The sequence below is a fragment of the Vicugna pacos genome, chromosome 17 (genome assembly GCF_048564905.1).
Source record: "Vicugna pacos chromosome 17, VicPac4, whole genome shotgun sequence".
NCBI classification, from domain to species: Eukaryota; Metazoa; Chordata; class Mammalia; order Artiodactyla; family Camelidae; genus Vicugna; species Vicugna pacos.
The window spans coordinates 18991952-19017125 of NC_133003.1; the positions used below are offsets into that span (position 1 = coordinate 18991952).

At 39.4% G+C, this 25174-nt stretch overlaps 1 protein-coding gene and 1 long non-coding RNA gene across 4 annotated transcripts in view; one reads left to right on the top strand and one right to left on the bottom strand.

The window, feature by feature from the left end:
• SACM1L (SAC1 like phosphatidylinositide phosphatase) overlaps nt 1-24027 on the top strand; it is a 61150-nt gene extending 37123 nt beyond the window's left edge. Inside the window, exons 8-20 of the mRNA XM_072941116.1 lie at nt 2233-2334; nt 4313-4398; nt 5163-5249; nt 5748-5816; nt 12245-12324; nt 14663-14761; nt 17206-17344; nt 19099-19168; nt 19269-19341; nt 19990-20083; nt 20193-20285; nt 20874-20931; nt 22354-24027. Of these exons, the coding sequence (XP_072797217.1) occupies nt 2233-2334; nt 4313-4398; nt 5163-5249; nt 5748-5816; nt 12245-12324; nt 14663-14761; nt 17206-17344; nt 19099-19168; nt 19269-19341; nt 19990-20083; nt 20193-20285; nt 20874-20931; nt 22354-22490 (1187 nt within the window). The 3' untranslated portion in view covers nt 22491-24027. The remainder of the gene's footprint in view (nt 1-2232; nt 2335-4312; nt 4399-5162; nt 5250-5747; nt 5817-12244; nt 12325-14662; nt 14762-17205; nt 17345-19098; nt 19169-19268; nt 19342-19989; nt 20084-20192; nt 20286-20873; nt 20932-22353) is intronic.
• LOC116283992 (uncharacterized) lies at nt 1349-22359 on the bottom strand. Of its 3 annotated transcripts, XR_012060613.1 has the most exons (5): nt 20849-22359; nt 20605-20676; nt 15335-15412; nt 15091-15200; nt 1349-1711 (listed from the first exon to the last, which is right to left on the bottom strand). It is a non-coding gene; the product is annotated as an uncharacterized lncRNA (long non-coding RNA). The 3 variants fall into 3 exon arrangements; XR_012060612.1 differs by lacking the exon at nt 20605-20676; XR_012060614.1 differs by lacking the exons at nt 1349-1711; nt 20605-20676 and adding an exon at nt 13773-14420.
• Nucleotides 24028-25174: the final 1147 nt, after the last annotated feature.

Below are 25174 nucleotides of genomic sequence, written 5' to 3' on the forward strand. Positions count from 1 at the left end.
TGGGTTTTAAAGGACTGTGATTTGGGAGCTCAAGATAAGTCATTATTAATTCAGATGATACCAGGTAACAGAGGGATGAGTCATTCGAAATTCATATTGCTAGTGTCTTTGGGTTACTGTTTTAAAACTATTTGGCATTTTCTTGTGTATCTGCATACCCAGTATGTTTATGCCAGGAGGTTTTTACAGGAATGTCGACAGCACCACTGTTAGAGCAGACTGAGAACACCACGAGTTCCAGCAGCAGCAGTATCCCATCTCTGTGGTATAGTCCTTACAGGTTGCACGCGGCACTGAAGAGGAGCAAACTGCTCCATGCGGTTCGAGGATGACTCTTAAGAACCTACTCGGGGCCTGAAGTTTACTTAGTGTTGTGCCATTTTTATAAAACTCAAAAGCAAGCTGTGTGTTTTTAAGTCATGGTTGCCTGTAATGAAACTCAAAAAGCAGGAGAATGGTCTCCACATGCCAGAGCATAGGTGTTACTTCTGGGCAAGAAGGCAGTTAGATAGGATGAAGAAGGAACAGGTAATTAGATTCAGGGTTTTGATGCTATTCTGAAGTTGGATGGCAGGTTTACGGATACTTGTTTTATTATGCAATTGTGCTTTATAATGATGAATTAAATTATATTTTTAAATGTTATCTATAGAAAATAACCATAGGGCAAACCCAAACAAACGAGGAAGGAAAAAAATTAAGGCCATTGAAACAGTAAAAGAAACCCATCTCTCTGTTACACCCACCAGTCCGGCAGACATTTAAGAAGCAGACAGTTATCAAATGTTGGTAAGGATGAAAAGTCAAAGAAATTCTGAAAACAATTTGGCATTTTCTAATACAGTCAGATGGTGAATGTACTCTGTGACCCAGGAGTACTGCTCCTTAGAGTCACCTCCACAGATTCACAAACAGAGATGTTTGTTGTGTGATAGCAAAAACTTAAGAAACCCGGGCAGTAGAATGGGGAGACTATGGTGTATTCATGCAGTGGAATATTATACAGCTGTGGCAGCAGGTGAACCTCAGGAACATAATGTTGGACAAATAAAGCAAGCCGAAAGAATATATGTTTACATTCTGTTAAATTTAAAAAAAAGATCAAAAACTATTCAGACTAAACAATAAAGTGTTCAGTGGCAAAACTAGAAAGACAAGTAAGTTAATGATGTGCTGAGGGGATAGTGTTACCTCCTGGGGACAGCAGGGAGCTGGAGGGAGAGGGCTGAGTGCCCTCTGGGTGCGTCAGAGGTGCTGGGGGGGTCACGTGTGGGGGTGTGTGTATGTTTAATATTTCTTACTATGACCAGATATATTTAACATAAAAGCCACCATTTTAAGCATGCAGTTTAGTAAGTAGCATTAATTACATTTACAGTGTTGTGCAAACAGCATCAAAAAGTTTCCCTCACCCTAGTCAGTAATTCTGTATCCATTAAGCAATAACTCCCCATAAATGGGTGTTTTTATAAATATTTATGTAATAAATACTCTTTTCTATTTATTTCACAATAACTATTTTAATGTAAGAGGTCTGCCATCTCCAAAGGCTTCTGCGCAGCGTAGAATTTCCAGGTACATAACCCTCCCACATTCCTGAGTGGTAGTGAGTCTGTGCAGCGTGGACCATTAACAGTGGTGAGGGAAATACTTTTATATCCAGAAAAGCTTGGGGTATACACTCTTTTTTTCATATTCAGGTTCACTTTTCCTGCGTCAAGGAAAAAACAGAGTTAAATTTTCTGCTTCTGGATAATCTTTAACTTACAGTTTGGTCTGTAAATCTTTATATGCTTACCAACTGTTAATTGTAATTATGCATATAATGTATTTTAGGTTTTTTTTTAAACTTCAGTAGCCTAGTTCTTTCCCCCCTGTTTTCCATTTCTTACTTGAAGGTTAATCTATTTTAAATTTTTCATTCAAAGATTTTTTGTGATGTAGTTAATACTTAAGTCTTCACTTTCAGAAAGTTGAGAATATCTGGAAAAGGAAATCATTATTTAAATAGAAACACTATAATGAACCAGTTAAACACAGCGTCTATATGTCATTGAGTATTATAGCACTAAAGACTTCGATATTCATAAAGGACCAAAAAAGATTTGTTTGCTTATCTTCTGTCCTTTTTTTCTCTCAAAGACAGTCATTTTTACTAAGATAGATTCAAATTTAATTGAAAATAATACATATGATTTCTCCATATATTATATTTTTCTTAATATAGTTAAGTTATTACTATGCACTCATGTTCCATTAATGGAAAATACTTTGATTGGATTCTCATCTCAAGGAGGAGTTGTTTCAGAGCTGGTGTGCGCTATTATGTGAGAGGTGAGATTAATTTTGTCAGCATGATTCAGTACTGGGGTGTACCTATTTCTAATTAATGTTTGGCTCGTGGTGACATGAATGTAACCTTTTATATTTTATTTTCATTGTCCTTTGATAGCCTTGCTAAATATTTATCTCCTGCTTCATTGTAATAATTAGGTAGGTCTTCTGTGCTTGACTCCAGCCACATGGCACATGGCAGATGTCAGACGCTGGAGGCTGCTGCTTACTGCTTCAGGAGGAGTTGATCATGTCATTTGCTGGATGTCTGAAAGCACAGCTGAATTTACTGTAGTTTTCAATAACCTAAACTCATACGAGAAAGTATTTTCTTTTATTGCTTTTGGTTTCTTTGCGTGTATAAAACTTGACATTTGACTTAATTCCTTCAGCTTTAAAGATTTACATCTGAGCACTCTTTGGCCTGTGTACTAGCAACATGCTAATTTGCTTAAACTAAGCTTTCAAAATCAAAGTTACTGTCGTTATGAAAAGGAGTTCCTCTAACTCTTACTATTTGTTTTAAGCTAAAGTACATCAGTGTTAAATCCTATGGACCCTAGGTAAATCGTACAAGTTTTGGGCCAGGAAATTGTAAAAATTATCTGGTTAATCTTCTTCAGTATATCTGCTGATGTGGCAGAGGAAGAAGGACGTTGAGTGAGTGACCTGGCCAAGGTCGCAGAACCAGGATTAGAGTTAGCAGTCCTCATTGTAACTAGAGTTTTCTTGGATGGCGTCTTTTTTTTAATGAAAAATTTTGAGTTGGCAATGCATTCATATAGATCAGATATCAAAAGTATAAAAAAATTTGCAATTTAAAAATATTTGTCAGTTCTGACTGCAAATAAGCATGTTCTCCTCCTTTTGTAAACAACAGTTATATCCTGTGTACATTTTCTTGCACCTTAGTTTTTTTTCCAATTTAATATATATTCGAAATCTTTTCATAAAGATCAGTCTCTCTCTCACACAATCTCACTCTTATTCTCAATCTCATTTTTTAAAATAACTATTATTCCTCAATGGGAATTATGGGAAGAACCAAGTACAACCCATGCTTCTGACCAATAATTTTAGAAGATATTTAGAAGGCATTTTATTGCTGTTTTGACTCATAATTTTGCCCCCTTCTGGAAATATATTAACAAAAACACTGATGTTATATGTTACATCTCTAAAGGGTATATGTTTGAGAAATATATCAGATAGAAAAGAGGTTAATAAATACTTGAGATGGTTGAAAATTCATTTATTTTTTTCTGATAATTTGAGTCAGGGACTAGCTTGGAAGTTGCCTTTGCTTAGCAAGCTTTTCTTAGTAAAAGTAGGTAATATACACAAGATTTTTAAGTAATGCTTCAAACTTCTGAAGGATAAGCCAAATCAAGGCTAAATATTTAAGAGCAGTGCTTTTCAAATTAGGCTTTGTGGGTATATTCATGGAGTTACAGAAATTGTAGTTCTCATATACAATTTTTGTGCTTTCGCTGATAATTAAAATTATGAGCATCTGCTGGACTGTTTGCATCGTTATGACAAAACACGGTTAACAGTTAAAATGCCTACATTTGCATTTAATATTGTGTTTAATGGTTTTAACTTCTAAAATAGTATTTTTTGAGCTGGGATCTATGGACATACTCTCAGGGTATGAGACTTTTGTCTTTAAAATATGTCCCACATTTGAGAAACACTGTTTTACAGGAACTGTGTATATATCAACTATTGACATACTAAATAGCAACCAACATCATCTGGTTATTAATAGATCCTTAATACTCCTCTTCAAAGTCTCTTTAAATAAGTAAATTTCTGTGAGCTTTCTGATGGTGTATTGTGTGTTTGTTTGAAATGTAGTTTTGTAAGTTTTTTTCCACTAATGTGAACTGACTTAATTGTTTTCAAGTTAGAATTAGTGAATTTCTGGTGTTTTTCCTACATAATAAATACAGTTATTATTTTTTTTCCAACTTAGGAATTGATTCTGAAGGCCATGCAGCTAACTTTGTAGAAACAGAACAAATTGTGCACTACAACGGGAGCAGGGCTTCATTTGTACAGGCAAGTTAATGCGTCTTTTAGGCAGCCAGCCAGTTGGTTTTCTACTTGGATTGTAATTTCCTGTTACATGGTTGAAGTTTTTCTCCTCTTTGCTCCTTTTTTAAAGTAGTACCATCTACAATGTGGGAAAAGTTCACCCAAAACAAAGATCTGACACTCAGCTGCTGACACTGCCTGCCCTTGAATTAAATCCCTAAAGGACAGGGTAGGGCCTAGGAGGGTGCATTAGGGAAATGGAGCCATCCGTCCGCTTAACTCTTCAGACTTCTTTAGGACAGTGGTGACAGGACAAGCATCCCGTCTTAGGACAGACTTTACCTGCCTTGCCCTTCGGTGTGACATAGTCTTTGGGATGTCAGTCACTTGCTGCTTCAGAGCAGTAGTGGCAAAAAATGTTTTTAAGTTCATAAACATGTTCTTTTCATAATGAATAAAGCAATTTTCTAATTTTATTATAATGCCAAATTATATAGCAGACATAACTTGGTAATTCTTACTGGTAGATAAATTGATTTATTTTAGACTTCAGAAACACAACTGTCTACTACCCCAGTATATAAAATGAGGAGGAAAACGTCCTTTCCAAATGTATCCCCACAAAATAAGAACTTTAGGAGCAAGTACACATGGATTTCTTCGTAGTTGATAGGTTGTGTTTTTATTTTTTCATTTGCAGTCATTAATATGTGTATACTCCTGACAGTAAGCTGAGAAAAACAAGTTTGTGTGTATGTTTCTTTTTACATATCTTTCTTTTCTTTTAGACTCGAGGATCAATACCACTTTACTGGTCTCAGAGACCAAACCTCAAGTACAAACCACAGCCACTGATCAACAAAGTAGCAAATCATGTGTGTATCTTCCATGTTTTCTCATTGGCTATAAGTAGAAGCTTAGTGGCATTATAGCTCGCATATAGAGGGTGTATTTATTCCTCATAAGTCAGAATTCAACATCTTTGAGGCCTTTGTCCTTGGTTCTGGCACCTAGTGAACCTCTAAACCAAAAGGCTGTATAGATGGCATGTTAGAAATGTGGAAAAACAAACTGTGATAGAATGATATGGCAGATTTCGATTTTAGAGATCTCAGTAAGATTTGCAGCCTTACAGTATTTAGAATATTTAGTATATTTGGTGTATTCTGTAATATTATAGTTCAGAGTAGAATGGCTTATAATTACTGCTTACTACATTATATTTAGAATATCTAGAAGACGTGGTCCATCTTAATGTCATTCTTTTGACTATAGAGATAGGACATTTAAAGAGATACTTTTTTTTAAAACATACATAAATATTCTTATAATGTAATGTGGCAAAGCATGTAACTTTTTTTTTTCCCCTCTAGCTGGATGGTTTCCAGAGGCATTTTGATTCACAAGTAATTATTTATGGAAAACAAGTCATAATCAATCTGGTAAGTTTCTTACATTTATTGGAATAAAACCTTAGCATCGTTTTTGTTTTTTTTTTTAATATAAAATTTACCATTTTAACTATTTTTAAGTGTGTAGTTCAGTGGCATTAAATATTTTACAGTGTTTGTACAACCATTACCACTAGCCATTGCTAGAACTTTTCACCATACCAGATGGAAACTCAGTATCCATTAAACAGTAACTTCCTATTACCCCTCACCTCAGCCCCTGGAAACTCCATTCTGCTTCCTGTCTGTATAAATTGCCTATTCTAGGTACCCCATATAAATTGTTTCATGTAATATTTGTTCCTTTGTGTCTTGCTTCTTTCACTTAGAATGTTTTTAAGGTCCATTTATGTTATAGCATGTATCAAAATTTTATTTCTTTCTAAGACTGAATAATATTCTGTTGTGTGTATATCCGCATACATTATCCATTGATCCACTGATGGACATTGGGCTGTTTCTACATTTTAGCTATTGTGACTCACGCTGCTCTAAACATTGGTGTGCAACTATCTTTTTGAGTCTCTGCTTTCAGTTCTTTTAGGTATAAACCTAGAGTTGGAATTGCTGGATCGTATGGTAATTCTGTGTTTATCTTTTTAAGAAACCACCGTACTGTTCTTCACAGTAGCTACGTTTTACATTCTCATGAGCAATGCACCAGGGTTCCACGTTTTCCGTGTCCTTGCCAACACTTGCTATTTTCTGGATTTGCTTTTTTGTTTTGTTTTTTGACTATAGGCATCCTTAGGGATGTGGAGTGGTGTCTTGTTTTGATTTGCATTTCTCTAATGACTAGTGTGACATTGAGTATCTTTTCATACACTTATTGGCCATTGTATATCTTCTGTGGAGAAATGTCTGCTTAAGTATTTTACCCACTTTTAATCAGCTGTAGTCAGATTTTGTTGTTGAGTTATAGTAGTACTTTGTATATACTGGAATTAATTTCTTATCAGATATATGCTTTGAAAACATTTTCTCCCATTCTTTAGGTTGTTGTTTCATTTTTTAATAATGTCCTTTGATGTGCAATAGTTCTTTATTTGATGAATCCAATTTATTATCTTTTGCTTGTGCTCTTGGTGTCATAGTCAAGAAATAACCACCAGATTGATGTCCTGATGAGTTTCTCCTGTTTTTTTTCCTAAAAATTTTATAGTTTTAGATCTTATGTTTAGGTCTTTGATCCATTTTGAGTGAATTTTTATATAGGATGTAAAGAATGGATCTGACTTTATTCTTTGGCATGTGAATATCCAATTTCCCCATTACCAGTGTTGAAGACTGCCCTTTCCCCATTGAATGATCTTGACACTCTTGTCAAAATTGGTTCAACAATGGTTTATTTTGGGGCTGTTTCATTGGTCTTTATGTCTGTTCTTAGGCCAGGACAAAACTGTTTTGATTACTATGACTGTGTGTAGTAAGTTTTGAAATCATGAAATACGAGACCTCCAACGTTGTTGTTACTTGCTACTTGGGGGGTCACTTGACCTTCCATATGAATTTTAGGATGGGTCTTTCTGTTTCTGAAAAAAAAAGCCATTGGAACTTTAATAGAGATTACGTTGAAACTATAGATCACTTTGGGTAGTATTGTCATCTTAACAATATTAAGCTTTCTAGCCTGTGAACACAGGTATCTTTCCATTTATCTATGTCTTCTTTAATTTCTTTCAGTAATGTTTTATAGTTTTCAGTACATGAGTTTTCCTCTTCTTGGTTAATTTTATTCCTGAGTATTTTATTCTTTTTGAAGTTATTATAAGTGGAATTGTTTCCTTAGTTTCCATTTTGGATTGTTTGTTATTAGTGTATAGAAGTGCAACTGATTATTGTACTTTGATTTTGTATGCTGCAACTTTGCTAAATTCATTTATTATCTCTTAAAAGTTTTTCATGGAGTTTTCTACACACATGATTCTGTCATCTGCAAACAGATAATTTTACTGCTTCCTTTCCAATCTGGATGCTTTTATCTTTTTATTGCCTAATTACCATGTCTAGGACTTCTAATACTATGTTGAAATCAAGTGGCAAAAGTCAGAATCCTCTTGATCCTGATCTTAGGGGAAAAGCTTTCAGTGTTTCACCATCAAGGATGATGCTGGCTGTGGGTTTTTCATCTGTGACCTTCATCATGTTGAGGAGGCTTCCTTGTAGTCCTAGATTATTGTGTTGAGTGTTTTCATTGAGAAAGGGTGTTGAATTTTGTTAAATACTTTTTCTGTATCAGTCAAGGTGATCATTGTTTGTTTTCCCCTTTATTCTATTAATGTTGTATGTTATATTTATTAATTTCTGCATGTTGCACCACCCTTGCATTCTGGGGATAAATCTTGCTTGGTTTTGGTACATACTCCTTTTGTATGCTGCTGATTTTGATTTGTATTTAGCAGTATTTGTGGGGGCATTGCAACAATATTCATAAGACATAATGATCTTTACTTTTTTTTTTTGGTAGTGTTTTTGTTTGGTTTTGATACCAGGATAATCCTGGCCTCATAGAATGAAATAGGAAGCCTCTTTCCTTCAGTTTTTTTTGGAAGATTTTGAGGTAGATTAGTGTTCACGTGTAATTTTTTGGTAGAAACTTTGTGAACCATCATCACAGTGAAGCCATCTGGTCCAGGGCTTTTCTTTGTATTGATTCAGTCTCTTTCGTATTTATAAGTCTATTTACATTTTCTGTTTTTTCATGATTTGATTGTGATAGATTATGTGTTTCTAGAAATTTGTTCCTTTCCTGTACATTATCCACTTCCTTAATAGACAAAAAAAGTTAATATTTTAATCCTTTTCATTTATTCAAAATGGTAGTAATATCCTTACTGTCATTCCTGATTTTAGTCATTTGATTCTTCTCCCTTTTTTTCTTGGTCATTATAGGTTAAAGTTTGTCAATTTTGTTGATATTTTTAAAGAACCAACTTTTGGTTTCATTGACTTTTCTCCGTTTCTCTATTTTTTTATTCTGTTTATTTCTGTTCTAATCTTACTTCCTTCCCTTTGCCAGCTTTGAGTTTCATTTGCTCTTTTTCTGGTTCCTTACAGTGAAAAGTGGTATAATTGATAAAAGGTTTTATTTATGAATGTATGTTTGCTTATTTATGGATGTGTATGTTTCCAGCTGTAAATTCCCTTTAGCATTGCTTCTGCTTTTTTTCATAAGTTGTGGTGTTTTGCATTTTCATTTTCATTTGTCTCGAGGTATTTTCTAATTTGTCTCTTAACCCAATAGTTGTTTAAGAGTGTGCTGTTTAAGTTACACGTATTTTTGAAATGCCTAGTTTTTCTTGTGTTATTGATGATTAGCTTTATTCCATTGTGATCAGAAAAAAACTTTGGATGATTTCTATCATTTAAAATTTACTTAAGACTTGTTTTGTGGCCCAACAGTCTATCCTGGAGACTGTTCCAGGGACGCGTGAGAAAAATGTGTATTTTGCTATTGTTGGATGGAATGTTCTATCTGTATCTAAGGTCTAATTCAGATTCTTTATTTTCTTATTGACCTGTCTGGTGGTTCTGTTACTGAAAGTGAGCTATTGAAGTCTCCGAGTATTGTAGAATTGTCTTTCTCCCTTCAATTTTTTCATTGTTTCTTCATATATTTTGGGGCTCTGATGTTTGGTGCATATGTATCTTAATTGTTATATCATCCTGGCAAATTCACTCTTTTATCAATATATAATGTTCTTTTTTATCCTTATAACAGTTTTTGACTTAAAGTCTATTTTGTCTGATATTAATATGGCCACCCTAGTTCTCTTGATTACTTTTTGCATGGAATATCTTTTTCCATTCTTTTAACCTGTTTGTGACTTTAGATCTAAAGTGAATTATTGTACTCTATTGTTGGGTCATGTTTTTAATCTGTTCTGCCAACCTGTGCCTTTTGGTTGGAGAGTTACCCATTTTTTAAGTAATTACTGATTTATAAAGACTTATTTCTGCAATTTTGCTATTTTTTTTCTGTACCTCTTGTAGTTTTTGTCCCTCCATTTTGTTTTGTTTTGTTTTGTTTTTGTGGTGACGTCTTTTGATTACCTTCTCATTTCCTTTTGTGTGTATATTATACAAATATTTTCTTTGTGGTTACCATGAGGATTACATATAACATCCTAAAGTTACAGTATCCAATTTGAATTAATACCAACTTAACCTCAGTTGCGTACAGAAATTCTGCTCCTTAAAGCTTTTTCTCTCCCCTTTATAGTCTCAGTGTCACAAATCACATCTTCATACATTTTCTTCCCAATAACATAGTTTACGATTACTTTTTATGCATTTGATTTTTAAGTCCTAGTGACAGACCTGGGTTACAAAGTGCATTTTATATTTGCCATGTATTTACCTTTACTGGAGATCTTGATACCTTTATGTTGCTCTGAGTTACTTTGTAGTATACTTTTTTTTCCGTGACTGACTGACTGACTTTACTTGTTTATTTACCTTACTGAAGTACTGTCAGTTACAGTGTCAGTTTCTGGTGCACAGCACAACGTCCCAGTCATGCAGACACATATGTATATTTGTGTGCACTTTCATTGTAACCTGAAGGACTCCTTTTAGCATTTCTGGTAGGGCTGATCGACTGATAATGAACTCCCTCAGCTTCTGTTTGTCTAAGAATGTCTTAATTTCTCATTTTTGAAGGACGTTTTGCTAGACATCAAATTTGGGGTTGGCAGTTCTTTTCTTTAAGTACCTTAATTATATCATCCCACTGCCTTCTGGCCTCCAATGTTTCTGAAGAGAAATTGGCATACAGTTCTATTCAGAATCCCTTTCATGTGACGAGTCTCCTCTTGCTGTTTTTGAGATCCTCTCTCTGTGTCTTTCAGCTGTTTGGTTATATAATGTGTTCTTTGTGGGATTCTTTGGGTTTGTTTTATCTGGAGATTGGTGCACTTCTTAAAGCTTTATATCTTTCATCAAATTGGGTTTGTTTGGGTTTTTTTGGCCATTTTCTCTTTAAATAATCTCTCTGCCTCCTTTTCTCTCTCTGCTCTCTGTGGGACTTGCATAACGAATATGTCGCCTACGAGATGGTGTCCCAGAAGTCCCCTAGGCTTGGTTCAGCTGCTGATTCTTTTTTCTTTCTGTTCTTCCGACTTAATTTCATTTGCCCTATTTTCAAGTTTGCTGATTCCTTTTTCTTCCTGCTCAGATGTGCTGCTGAATTCCTCTAGGGACTTTTTAATTTGTTTTATACTTTAAAGCTCCAGACTTACTATTTGACTCTGAGTAATTTGTTTGTTGTTTCCATTTTTTTCATATACCGTTTTCCTGATTTCTTTTAGTTCTTTGTCCATGTTTTCTTTTAGCTCTGAGCTTACTTAGGATAGTTATTTTGAAAGCTTTTTATAATAAGACTTCTGCAGGCATGATTTCTGTCAGTTCATCCTTTTCCACTGAATAAGCCTTGTTTTCCTGTTTTTTTGGTATGCCTGTGATTTTGTTGTTGAAAATCGGGCGTTGAATGTTTCCAGTGTGGTAACTCGGAAGTCAGATTCATCTTTCCCAGGGATTGGCTCCTGTTTTGTTTTTGTTTTGATTGTTGTGTAGTAATCCATTTGTTTTGAGACTTTTCCAAACTGTTTTTGCAAAGACTATTCCTTGTCGTTTATGCTCACTGAAGTCTCTATTCTTTTAGCTTGTGTTCACCTAATGTTTTGACAAGTTTCCTTGAGTACCAGGAACTGAAAAAGACAAACAAAGGGAAAAACAGAAAAGAGAACAACCCGTCTCCCAGTCTCTGCCGACCGGTCCTGTGCCGCAGTGCTCCTCCCCTTACTAGTTAGGCGTGCTCTGAATATCCTAATTTCCCAAAGAGTGTCACCCCAGCTTCTTCTGCAGGCTTTAGACGGTCTTTTTTATCTCTTCACCTGCAGTGTCTTGCCCTAGGCATCTGCTTGTTTGTAGTCCTCTTGTAGCTTGTATGAACAGTGTTTACTACTTTGCCTGCCTGTGTTCAGATATATGCCAGAGACAAACCAGTCATTCCTTCAGATCAGAACAAAACATACACAGTAATTTGCAAATAAGGTTTGGTTGGCTCCCTCCGATTTGAAGAGGGGTACTGAAAACTGTGTTGCTGCTGCTTAAGTCTCAGATCATCACTGCACTGAGGAAAGGGTGAGATCAGGGCAAGAAAAATGCTATAAAACTGCCTTACAATTTTGAAGATGGCTTTATCTTGATTGGGTGTTTGCTTGGTTGCTGTAAACCTTTGTTTTCCAGAGCTCCTACAAAGTTGATTTAGATGGCTTCTCTTTTTCTTTTTTCGTTCTTTCTTTTTGATGTTTTTTTGAGAGTACAAGAGCTTAGAGCTTCCTAGTCTGCCATGTTGTGTCACTCTCTCCTTTTAATTAAACTTAAAAGAGAGCTATGATACTTTACATTTTTTACAGGTTAACCAGAAGGGCTCAGAGAAGCCACTTGAACAGGCATTTGCAGCAATGGTGTCTTCCTTGGCGAATGGAATGATCAGGTACCGCACTAGAAATCTTTTGCAGGTCTTTTCAGATTAGATGTGCACTTCCATGTACAAGTAGATCACTCTACACATATTTCAGCTTGTTGTTGTCCGTGATTTTGTTAGCTTGACATTTTCTCTGGCATGATTTATATTGCAGAATAACTTCTTAACAGTCGAGTTTTAATTTGAATTTGTAGGAGTTTAGTCCCTGATTGAAATTCTCTCCTTGAAGCTTCTTGTTGCTGTGGCCACTGGGTCTTGAATTTCAGTTCCTTATGATTGTTTGGTGTGGTCTTCCTGGTCCTGACCACCACGTGAGCTTGCCTCTCCTTAAGTCACCTGGCAACAGTTACAGACTCTGTGTAGCCTTGTCAAAAGAGGGGGTCCTAAACATCAAAGGTTGCCCTATGGAAACGTGCAGGGTAATGAGTCAGCCCACTTGGAGCTTTCTGCAGCAGGAGGCTGGGCTAGGAGGTGGGGTGTACTGTGGCAGGAAGTGGTCACAGGCATTGAGGGAAGACCTTTCAAAGAAATGGTACTGGGTTATTCGGGGAGAATCTTTTTTAACCTATGGGAAATTTTAAACATATACAAAAGTGGAATATATAATGAACCTTTGGGGAAGAGTTTTAACTCTGTTTTATCTAACTCAAAAAAAACTAGTAAATTCATCAGACCCTTACTCCATGCACGTTTCTGCCTTCTCACAGTGGAACCTGCCCAGACATACTTTGGAGGAATTATAGAAGTGATTCCCATCCAGGATGTGCCTCAAAATCCTCAAAGGAATTACTCAGACTATACCTAAGACCTCAAAAGTCAGAATCTGGGTTTTAAAGAGGCCAGCATGGATATTCTGGAAAAAATCTGTCTGCTGGCTCCTGTGGTTGAGACCCTACCTCTGCTTCAGAGGGTTTCCGTAGATGTGCTCGCCTCCAGAGTTTGTAGAAGCAGCTGACTTTGAGAACTTGAGGCATCAGTAGAGTCTAAAGTTAAGCCCTTGGTGCTCCAGGGCACCTGGAGGGCACCTATTGCTAAGAGTGAACATGCCAGCGCTACTGTTATCAAAACAATAATGATGTAAGATATTCTTAGAAGATACAAATGTAATTCTAGAAGGGAGTAAGCTTAAGAATCCAAATGCATGTAAGTGCTAGTGAGCTACGTAAATTCTTCAGACAAGTCTAGAGCTGTGACTTTGGTCAGAGCACTCCCAAAGCAGCTGTCCCGCCGCCACTTTTGTTAGAGCTGCCTTTGAAAATGCTCCCCCGCAACGCCCAGTACTCCCAAAGTCTAGCCTCTCAGTTGGCTAACCTCTATTTTTATACTGATTTCTAAGGACACCTTTTTCCCCTGAGATAAACATTGAGGTGATAGAAGCCCCTCTCTTGACCTGCTCAAAGCTCACACTCTGTTAGCTTCAGTCTGTTGGAACCAGAGGAGTCACATGAGAGCAGATGCCTACTGTGCATGTTACTGTGTAGGCGGGAGCAGGAGGTCCGTCTGGTCCCCCTCCTGTGTGGCAGGGTCCTTGAGTGGGAAGGGGGGGAGGTGACGAGCTCTGCGTGCCTGGTGCTCAGCTTCTCTGCGTGCTTTCCTCCTCCCTCTACTTTCAGGAGTTGGCTCATGATTTTTTTCCCCCCTTGGGGGGCGACATTTTCCAGCTCACGGTAGGACGCCTTCACTGTTAGATGTGTTCTGACTTTGACATGTATGCCTCTTAAGTACTAGATAACTGAAAACAACCCATTACAGACTAACAGGCAAGAAAAATCTCCCTACACATGTACGTGTGACATCCAGATACTGATCAAGTGACTTTGTCAGGATGGACAGTAATAACCAGAGTGGGGACCATCCTGCCTGTTCTTCTCACAACCTGTAGTACACAACAGTCTGGTCTCAACTGAATCGAGTTTGACCAGTTTGAACATTTTAATCGATTTGAGGGGGGAAAAAAGGTGGACCCTGTTTGCACATGGGGTTGGGAATAAACAGATGCTAGATACTCAGCTGGACGAGGCTGCTCTGTGTTTCATGCCTGCACACTGCTCCTGAGCTCACTTCTTTAGCATTTTGCTGGACTTTTCACTCCTGTCGGAGGGCCTCTGGAAGAACGTGTGGAGACAGAAGAGTGTGTGTGTTTAGTTTTTTTTCCTTCAGTAGTTGCGAGCTTGAGAAGGTAGGTGTGTGCGTGTGCGCACGTGTAGCGGTGAAGCAGAGCGGGGGAGGCGCTGCCCTTCCCGAGTGATGTGTGCGCGCTGGTAGAAGGTCCGCAGATGAAGGTGTTATTAATAGAAGGAAAATGAATCCTTTTTAGTCAGTTTCTGAGTATCTTTTCTTTTGGCAGATATATTGCCTTTGACTTCCATAAGGAATGTAAAAACATGAGATGGGATCGACTAAGTATTTTGTTGGATCAGGTGGCAGAAATGCAAGACGAATTAAGGTAAGCTGTGTGATTTCCCTGTGGAGGTTGAGGGTCGAGGTATGTGCACACGTTGATCATATTTATTATGTATTATCCAGCAAACTTACAGACACAGTCCACTGGGTTGACAGCATGTGTCTACTCATTTTTAGTTTTTTTCTTTTGAAAGATGAGATTTGGTGATTTTAAAATTTAAATTCTTAAAAATGACCCTAGTCCAGGTATTTTCATATTTTTATGATTTTCCACACATTTACAGATTTTTATATAATTGAAGTCAGCTTACTGTTTTATGTTCAGCTGTTTTCACTAAACATTCTACCACAGGTACTTTGTCATTAGCCTACCTGGTCTCTGATGGTAATGTTTAATAGCTCTTCTGTGTTCCACTGTGTACAGTTGCTGTTAAATGCTCTCGCTCACATTGGGCATCTGGTTTGTTTCAAAATTTCTGTTCCTACCATGAAAGATTGTGCTGCAGTAAATAACTCTGGGTATAAATACATTTTTACTTCTGCTAAATTGTTGGCTAACATAAATTCTTGAGGGTGGAATCATGGATGAAAGGGTCTGAATGTCTGTGGTACTTACTTCTCACGTGTGGGTAGGACGTTGCTGTCTGGGTTCACGGGCCTACTGTATGGACTTTGTGCACATGCCAGTCTTCACCTGTGTTAAAACCAAAATGAGGAATTTGTAAACCAGCCTATCATTTTGTTCTGCCTGTTCTGTTTTAACCCTGGCAAGCCAAATGCACTTTTTAATTTCAGTTACACAGTAACATAGTAAAACCTCTCCTGTGGATGTTTGCCCAGCTTTTCAAAAAATATTTTTATACATACTAAGTAATCAGCCATAGCTAGTTAAATCTACTGTTTTTCCCCAGGAGTTCTCGTTACGAGCACAGCTAGGGAAGGGGGGTGATCTGTATCATTATTGAGGTAGAGAAACCTTGGCTGGGGCCGGCGCATTGTCAGAGAGGGGGCTTCCTTGGGTTTACCTGTTAGCTGCTGCCACACAAGCGTGTAAGAAAGGGAGGATGGACACCAGAATCTGCATCCACTGCACTCACTGTGTCCACAGGGGCAGGAGCCCTTTCACCAGGGACTTTCTGATGACCTCTCTGGACATTTGTTCCCCAGGAGTTTTGGGGAAGAGGAAAGAATCTAGGCTTCGGGGTCCTCCAGTGTGAAATCTCAGGTTACACCTCTTATTAGTCATGTGACCCGGGGGAAGTTAGTTATCTTCAAATCTTGTTTTTTTCCAACTATAGAGATAATAATACCTAGCTCATAGACTTACTGTGTAGTTTAAAAAATAATATTTATAAAATATGAAGTATTTATAAGTTCTGATGTGGTGTCAGGTCTCACATGCACTCTATATGTACAGACTAATTGAACCTCATCAGTTCTGCATGAACCTTATGTATATTTTTAGTCTAAACACATTCTTTTAGGCCCTTATTTTTAAGGTCAAGATTTTTAGCCCTTGGTGAATCTATAGCATTTCCCCCTCCCTTTTTGATTTTGGGGAATAATTGCAATAAAATTAATATTACCTAGTATTCATTGGATGTTCGGTCCCATACACCCTGCTAAGCACTTTATTATCTTATTTAAACCTTAGTGCAGCCTAATGTCATCTCCATTTTGTGGATGAAAAAACTTACGCTCTGAGAGATTTGGTTAATTATTTAAAGTTACACAGCTAGTAAGTTGCCCAAGGAGCTAAGGCCAGCAAACCAAAGCCCTTGCTCTTCACTGCCACACTGTGTGTTGTCAGATTTTTGAGTTCATAGAATTATCTGAAAAGACTGTTAAAAATGAAAGAAACACAGGAATTGGTAACCATGGTTATGGACATGTGGGTGGTTAAGGGGAGAAGGAAAAGTTATTTTTCAAACACTATCCTATTGTGCCTTATAAGTTTTGTACTATTTGTATATATTACCCATTTTAAGAAGGGATTTTAAAATGTTTTTAATGTGCAGTATCCAACCCTTGCTTCAGATATTCTTACTCAGTTTGTCTCAAGCCAAGCATCTTCATTTTTAACAAACAACTCAGGGAATTCTGCTAGAGACAGCACAGGGACTGTGCTTGGAGAAACCCTGAAGTGTGGGGCATTGGTACAATAATGATGTCAAAGGAAGCCCTCTTCTGGCCTTTGGGCAGCAGGGCAATGTCCAGAGCAGCCTCTCCAGGACTCCCGACGCTCCTTTTTCATGTCTCTTGGGTGAAATGAGCTCGATGGTACAGTTGTTTTGGGGTGGGGGCCGTCTTGCCTCGCTATTCGAACTTCCTTTTGGTCCATGGTAACCAGATACACTTGGACTATACATTTCCTGTGTGACCTTTTACCAATTTTAATGTTTCTGACATGGACCTGTGTTGTAAGAGGTCTGTCCGTAGTAGACTTGGCTGCTTTGGTATGAGAGTGTTTATACAAATATGTTTTAGTTATTTTTTAGTGGACTCTGCCGGCATGGTGGTGAGTAACCAGGAAGGCGTGTTCCGCAGCAACTGCATGGATTGTCTGGACAGAACCAACGTGATCCAGAGCCTGCTGGCCCGTCGTTCGCTCCAGGCCCAGCTTCAGGTACAGATTCTTTTTTCTTTTACTAAAACAGTACAGCTAAAATGAAAGAAACTTCATCTTTAAAAACCAGTAACAAAAAGAAATTTAGCTTGTAAATTAATTAAATACAAATCACAGAACCTGCTTAACTAGGTTCTGCCCTAACCCAGCTCTTTTTGTCTGTGCATCTTGCCGTATGCAGATGTGCACGTGGTGGGTGCGTGTAACGCAGTGCTGAACTGTGCCATTTTCCTCTAGCATCAAACAGTCATGTTGTACTAACATTTACTAAGCCGTTTAGGCTGCTGCATTTGGGGCTTGTAAATAACCCTGTAGAGAATGCACCTGTGAGTATTAGTATCAGCTTGAATTATTTCCTTTGGGTTAAATCCTAGAAGTGTAATTACTGGGTTTAAGAGAATACATGTTTTACTTTCCAAAAGGGTCAGACCGGTTTACCTTAACACCAGCCAGCAATGACAAGTGAATCCATTTCACTGAACTCTCACCAGCATTAGATATTTTTATTTTAAAAGCTTTTTGTCCCTCTTTAATAGTATAAAATAGTACCTCAAAGTTGTTTTCGTTTGTATCTCTTTTATTGTGGGCAAGGAATATTAACTCCCAGGTTAAACATTTCTGACAGCTTTGCTTTACCTGTGAGATTACGCTGTTGAGAGAGAATAGGTAAAAATATTTTCTTCTGCTTATATTTGGAATTAAAAATAAGTAGAGCCTCTATTTCTAGATCACACTGGCATTTGTGGGGGGGGGGCAGACAAAATGCATCCCAAGTGGCTTTTGCCTAAGTAATCTGCGCATTCAGCTTTGTTGATGAAGATTTAGTGAGACTCAGGAAGGAACTGTGGAATCCCTGAATCCTCAAGGAGCCCATGGCAAAGGAGTGGCTGCCCTCTTTGAGCACTGTCTAGCTTGTACTGTGTCCTGGTCAATCTGCTCGATCTACTTCAGATAATATTTTTCAATAGAAACAATGTTAGGAATGGTGGTTTCAAAGGCTGATTAACAAAAAACTATTTAACTAGGTTCTGTGATTTGTATTTGATTAATTTACATGCTAAAAATAGTATCATAAAACCCAACCACCCTTCAGAGTGTCTTTGGGCAGGAAGTTCTCTGGCATCGTGCCAGCTAATGTGGGACTCCAGTGGTACCTTTCTCCTTCCAGTGAGGGCAGTCTTTCCCCAGCCAAGTTAAAGGTCCCTGGGGGTGGGAATGCGTCATTCTGAGGTAGAGATGGCCAGGCGTCGTCCAGGGTGAGCAGTGGAGCTGTGGGTTCTCAGAGGGTTCCCCATTTGTGGTCCACGAACTCTAAAGGGGAGTCCATAGAGGTTCAGGATGGCCCGCAGTCCTCGTGAGATTCTAGGCAAAGGGCTGTGCCTGTGTGCAGTTTGTGGGGAAGGAGTTAGGGGGGTAGCATTCATCCAGTTCTCAGAGGTCCCTAGTTAGGGGGTAAGTTTGGGGATAAGAAGTCAGGGGGTGAATTGTGAGGAGCGCAGATGGGTAAAGGCAGTAGAGTCGGGGGTGGGTGGCAGGAGAGAAGGAAGTGATGACTGGAGTCCTGCCACTGTTCCTGTGGGGCTGGGGGCGGAGGGAAGGCCGCAGAGAGGGCGGTCAGGGTCCCCGCAGACAAGGAAAGCACCTCCTGCCTGCAGCCAAGGGCCACGTGATGTGATCTGGGGACTGTCTGCTTTTCCTTCCTCAGTCATGGGTGCTGAAATCTATTGGACACAAACATGTGCTTCTTATTCCAGAGACTAGGAGTTTTGCATGTGGGACAAAAGCTTGAAGAACAAGATGAATTTGAGAAGATTTACAAAAATGGTAGGTAATTTCTTTAATAGGGGCCAAGTTACTCAGATTTTGAACAAAATAAATATTTTGGGTTTAGAGCATCATCAGCTGAGTTTTACTTTTGTCACAGCCTGGGCTGACAATGCAAATGCCTGTGCCAAGCAGTACGCGGGAACCGGTGCCTTGAAGACCGACTTTACCAGGCAAGCTGTGCGGTAAAATGGCAGCCAGACCCGTGCTCACAGGTCTGGTGCCCAGGAGGTCGCTCGGGCAGCTTTCGGATGACAGCAAACCACCCGTGCCTGGGCCTCGTTTCAGACCCGGCAAGCCCGGGCTGCTGGGAGAGGCGGCCCAGGCGCCAGGGGCTTCTTACCTCCCCGGGTGATTCTGACGCACAGTGAGGGTTGAGCACCACGGGCTTCAGCTCTTCTCATAACGTCCTGTGCACCCGGGTCACCCCAGTCAGGCCAACAGGTCTGGGGCCTGAGCTGCTGCTGCTTTCAGGGACCACACTGGGGTGTGACTGTCACAGAAGGGCCACCTTCTGCTGCAGGGATTCCCTAGGAGCACAGTAAGATGCCTAGTCTCTGCTGTCTCATAGCCCTTAGCCTGCGCCCCGCGCTCCTCGCCTTCCTGTCCTTGCAAAGTGGACCTGAGCGTCTTCTTCGGGCCCACTGCGGTGACGTTTTAGAAAGAGAATACATGTTTCTTGGACTGGATGGATGTTTCCTTTATATACTCAGGGATGACGTTAAAAATCTTTGTAACACATTTATCTCCATACCACATACTTATTGGCCATAAAACTGTGTGAGAATTTAATATGCAAAACTTAAACCTCTTTTAACCAGAACTGGGAAGAGAACTCAGTTAGGACTTCTAATGGATGGCTGGAACTCACTCATACGGTACTACAAGAACAACTTTTCTGATGGATTTAGACAGGTAAGTTTATATTTGATGCTAGTTTTTGGTCATCCAGTGGCTACATCTTAGTTCCTCAGCAAAGTAATCACATCTAATTGGGGGGTTATTGCCTTTTTTTCTGTTCTAGGATTCCATCGACTTATTTCTTGGGAACTACTCAGTGGATGAATTAGAATCTCACAGTCCTTTAAGTGTTCCAAGGGATTTGAAATTCCTAGCTGTAAGAAACGTTTATGTTTTTCAGACACACTGCTTTTAACAGCTTGAAGGCATAGGTGGTGCCACCTGCCCTTGATATAAAACAAGATATATTTTTCTTACGGAACATAAGGGCTCAAGTTTCCCCAGGGAGAGGAGCTAACTTTGGAGTGGTTGTCTTTCAGACATGACTCTTTCTCACATCGTTTTGAAGTGAGAACACAGAAGCACTGGGAGTGTGAGGTTCTCATTTCAGGGAGACTCTGCTCCCCTTGGGTTCAGGGAGTGCTGGGGGCAGGCTTGTGACAGGGAAGGCAAAGTGGGTTTTTGACACATCTCACCGCCAGACTCTGCAGGAGCCTCTCTAGGGTCTCATTCCAGTGGGCAGAGTCCTGGGTTCTCATCTGGGCGACCTTTGGAGGAAAGCCAGAACCCATTTGAAGATTTGGGCAGTTATGATTGAGCCCCTAAATAACAATATTTTGTTGAAAAAAGGTATTTTGTATATTAGATTGCACTGGAGTTTTATTCTTTTTCAAGCAAAGCATGCACAGCTGATTTTGCAGCTGCTGATCAGCATCTTACCTGGTGTGTCTGTTCTCTTTTCCAGTTGCCTATTATCATGGTGGTTGCCTTTTCCATGTGCATTATTTGTTTGCTTATGGCTGGTAAGTCTGCCGTTGTTCCACATGCTTTCATTTCACATCCACTTGGTACTGAGTAAAGTGAGCAGATCAGTCTTCTTACCAAAGTGATACATAGTGATGATGATTTATCACCCTGCCTTCCAGAGATAAGCTGATTACTCTTAACATTTTGATGTTTTAAAAAAAATTTTTTTAACTGAGCAATATAAACATTTTCCCATATCATTTTTAGTGGCTGCAAAGTATTCCATTTATGGATGTGCAGTCCATTTAACCATGTAATGTTAGACAAATGTTATTACAGATGATGCCTTACTTACTGAATTTTAGTAGCAAAATTGCCTAAGAACCTGACAAACCCAGAGTGTCTCTACTGATTTTCTACCCATTTTCCTATATTTCTAAGTCAATAAGCATTTAAGATGAAGGTGTCTCTGTTCATTAAGTAATATTCAGTGCTCTGGGCATTCGAGTCTGTGCCTGGGCTGTGCTGTGTCTGGGAGGCGCAGGGAGAGGCACGTGCAGTCGCCTCCTCTGCCCTGACTGCTCCAGGCTGCCACATCTCTGTCCTCAGGGCCCCCCTCCCCTTTCTGATCTCCACAGCACCGTGTGTACCCCTCTTACAGCACGTTCCTCTCTTCACCTTGTAAGTGTGTCTTCGGTGTCCCCGACACACCTGGTGTGCATTTCTGGTAACGATTTACACACCCGTCGTCTTTCTCCCTGCAGCAGCAGCTTTTTGAGGGCAGATGTATCTCCTGTGTCTGGGATATAGGGAGCCCTCAGCCAGTTTGCTGAATTAAGGACTCCTGTTCCACCCTAATTCTGCCAGCGTCTCCCGGGGAGGCGCAGGACCTGTTCATCTGTCGTCACCCCTCCTCCTCCCGGGGCACAGCAGTCACCACACAGGAAGGACTGCTGTTACTCTAGGGCAGGAGTTAGCAAATGTTTCCTTAAAAAAGCTAGATAATGTTTGCAAAATCTAATTTTTTTGACAACTCTTTAAAAATGTAAAAACCATTCTTAGCTCACAGTCCAGAAGCAGGTCCGGGGCGAGAGGACAGGACCACCCGCATGTGCTGCGTACGGTTCTGTGCACGCCCTGGATCCTCTGACTTCTTTAAAACACTGCCCATTTTCTGGGAGCCACTCCACTGTTAAAACAGACCACAATAACGAAACTCATTTATGGTTTCTTGACTAATACTCACGTTTCCCTGTGGAACCTCTCGAGAAGCGGGGAAGTCAAGCCATCGATGCTTTCTCAAGCTTCTGACGCTAGCCAGAGTTTGAGAGCCACTGGTTGAAACCTTAAGTCAAAGGTTTTTATTTTTCCTGTGGGTTTGTTTGTAAACTTAAATGCTGTCAAGATATGCTAAACGGCTGAAAGCTCGTATTAATAAAATGACTTGTTATTTATCAATTGTTTTTTTAAATCAACAGGTGACACCTGGACAGAAACACTGGCCTATGTGCTCTTCTGGGCAGTTGCAAGCATTGGAACATTTTTTATCATTCTTTACAATGGCAAAGACTTTGTTGATGCTCCCAGATTGGTACAGAAAGAAAAGATAGACTGAATTTGTGTCTGTGGAAAGCGGCTTGGCTTGGAAGACTCCATGATGCAGAACTGGAGTCTTTACTGACCCGCTTTCCACATCGGCCTGAGGTCTTTTTTATCCAGAAGCACGTGTTGTGCTTTGTGTGAGGGTGATGACTTAGAATTGACCTGATGTTACTGCCTTGATGATCTTCTTACTGTTGGGATGGTTATATTTATAATTTGAAGCTATTCTATAACTAAAATGTAGCCTGAATTCAGCTCACGGAACGGAAGGAATCTGCTCACTGTCAATTTAATCAACTGTTGCAGAATAAGTAATATATTTAAAAAGTCTAATGTCATTATTTAAAACAGTAAAACTATTTTTCTAGCTCTGTGTTTTGTCACTGTAGAAGCAGTTGCTGTTAGCAAGCATACTTTTGGGGCGAAATAGCCTGACTGCGCGCCGAGGAGGAGGAGCCCGGGTCTCGTGTTCCTCTGCAGTTTTAGTTGGGCTGCCTTAGGAGAGTGTGATGAAGAGAGTTAGAATATACTTTATCTTTTTTAAAAGGTGTAAATGAAATCAAAGAATGTAAAGTCTTCTCTTACGCTAAAGGTCCAAAGCCGCCTGTGTTGTCAGGACTGCCCCGGCGTGGAAAATGCCTTTGGTGGGTCAGAGTCGTTGGGCTCCTCTGAGGGTCATCCCTCGGAACGTGCCGGCCCGTGCGCGGGTCTGGTGCTGAATTCGGTGTCTCACTTGGAGGCAGCGGCTGCTTTTCCACGCACGGTAGTAGTGATGCTTTTCACTCTGTAAAGGTTTTTGGTAGCTGTCAGTAAGTGTCTACAATTTAGTGCTTCCAGGTAGTTATAGTTCTAATCAAGGACCAACTTAAACTTTATGTGCAAAAGCAAGCCTGAAAAACAGGCTTTAGAAGTTGCGCAGAGTTCTAAGTGGACATGTGTTCAAATTATAATTATGAAGTTTAAATATTAGAAAAGTATGTGAGGTGGTATAACTGCCACTATTTTAAAATAGCTCAAATACTGCTCCAGTATTTGTGTTGTGCTTGAAAAAATGTAGTTTCGCTAGTAATACCTTTTGTTGTCCTTAAATATCTCTAAAAGCGCCTTGATTTCAGCATTACCTTTTTTTCAATATTACCTTTTATAAACATTAATAAGAGTTGTTGCTTTTAGAAACTCTAAAGGAAATAGCTGGAAAACCCTGTGTAGCTTAAAATCAGTCGTTGACATTCACAATAGGGTAAGTAATTAGAACTACCTACTCTCAAGATGTAAATAAGTATAATTTGTTCCAAAGATGAGCTATCTAAACTTAGTTCATGTCTGCTGTAATATGTTACTCAGATGCTACTGGGCATTTACATTAAGAACTTATTTTAACACCACAAAGACCAAATCTGAACTGCTAATGTGGCCGTTTTGCAGTGAGTAGGCTAATCGGTGTATTCAATCTTAAGGTGTCAATATTCCAGAATTCTGCAGTGATTTTATTTCTAAATTCATGTACTGTAAATCCATAAGTGAAAATAAAATGTCATATTCTTTTCTAACTCCTGTTGGTGTCATTCCTGTACCTTGTACTTTAGAATTTTAAAAATCATGCAAAGCAATGTGTAGTCAAAAATCAAATGATGTAATTAAGCAAGAACAGGAATAGCTTCTGCAGGCCTTTCTTTGGCCACTTGAGAAATTGTGCTTATCCTTGTAATTATTTTTCAGTTACACATCAAACCAGGGGAATGTTTGGTAAAGTATAATGTTCATTAAAAGGTGTCCTCTGTATCCCCAGCTCCAGATTGTGCTTTATTTTTCAAAATGATAGCGGTCATAACCGAGAATTGGGACAGTGTTGCTTATGAGAAAACGTTCTCCCAGACCACAGAAAGCTGCCCGCGAGCAGGAGGGAAGCACTGATGCAGACACCCCTGCGGGCAGGAGACCCCTGCACGTGTGTGTGTGTGTGTGTGGTGTAAAGGGGTGTTTTGGGGGGACGCAGCTTAAACAAGTTGGGGAGTGAGTCCAGATGTCAGAGTAAGTTAACCTAACTCAGATAAATCTTTCATAAAATAGTATGTTCCTCGTCACCTGGGCCACTCCGACATGGCAGCTTGGTCCATCAAAGCCAGCAGGATATGTCAGTCACAGTCTCTCATAACCTCATCTTGGAAGTGTCATCCCATCGCTTTTGCCACATTCTGTGCATTAGAAGCAAGTCACTAGGTCCAGCTCAGGAGGAGAGGATGGTATGGGGGCATGAATACCAGAAGTGGGGGTTTCTGGGGGGCCATTTTAGAAATCTGTTCCCACAACCTCTGAAGAGAGAAAACCCAAAGGCGTGGTTCGGAGCTAGTGCCGGGGGAGTGAGGCGTTTCCGTGCTGTGCCTGTTGAGGTCGTCTGCCTGTTTCTGTTAGTTAGCTGTACTCTGTGGAGAATAATTCTTGGTTGGTTATGTGTACTACATATATCTCCCTCTAGTCCGTGGCTTGTCTTTTAAGTTTCTTGTGGTGACTTTTTATGAAAGAAATATATAATTTCAGTGGTGGTGAATTTACTGAATGTTTCCCAGCACTGTTTGCACCTGAAAGACATATTTTTCACATAATTTTGCTTTTTCACTTTTAGGTCTTTTTTTCCCTCCTATGGTGTAAGAAAAAGTTCTTTGTCAATCTAGATTGATCAGATTATGCTACAGTAAC